We start from the raw sequence: 352 nt of genomic DNA on the forward strand, positions 1-352 counted from the left end.
CTCGAGCAGCCGCAGGATCAGCGAGTCCAGCTCGGCGCGCAGTTGCGGGGCCTCCATGGGTGCACACTCGGGGCCCGGGGATGTGGACACGCCCCCTTCCGGGTCGCCCCATCAGCGCCCGCTGTCATTGACATGACAGCCAATCGGAGCCCGAGATCCGTCTTCGGGGGCGGGCGCAGCCGTGCGCCGGGACGCCGACCGCGGGGAGTCCTGCGGGACGCTCCCTTTAAGGGCAGGCGCCCTCGGGGAGCGGCGCGACTGGTGCCCGAGTGGGTCAGCTCGGCCTGGGACGGCGGTTCCGAGTGCCGCAGCTCAAAGTGGGACTTCCGCTGCGCTATGGAAGAAGGCGAAG

The 352-nt window shown here is 71.0% G+C and overlaps 1 protein-coding gene across 1 annotated transcript in view; it reads right to left on the bottom strand.

Moving 5' to 3' along the window:
* Positions 1-57, bottom strand: part of CCDC115 (coiled-coil domain containing 115) — a 4,358-nt gene extending 4,301 nt beyond the window's left edge. Inside the window, 1 exon segment of the mRNA XM_021712667.1 lies at positions 1-57. This exon segment is cut by the window's left edge and continues 54 nt beyond it. Within this exon segment, the coding sequence (XP_021568342.1) occupies positions 1-57 (57 nt within the window).
* Between the last annotated feature and the right edge of the window lie 295 nt (positions 58-352).

This window comes from Carlito syrichta, unplaced genomic scaffold (genome assembly GCF_000164805.1).
Source record: "Carlito syrichta isolate Samal-C Ts95f unplaced genomic scaffold, Tarsius_syrichta-2.0.1 Scaffold303576, whole genome shotgun sequence".
NCBI lineage: Eukaryota > Metazoa > Chordata > Mammalia > Primates > Tarsiidae > Carlito > Carlito syrichta.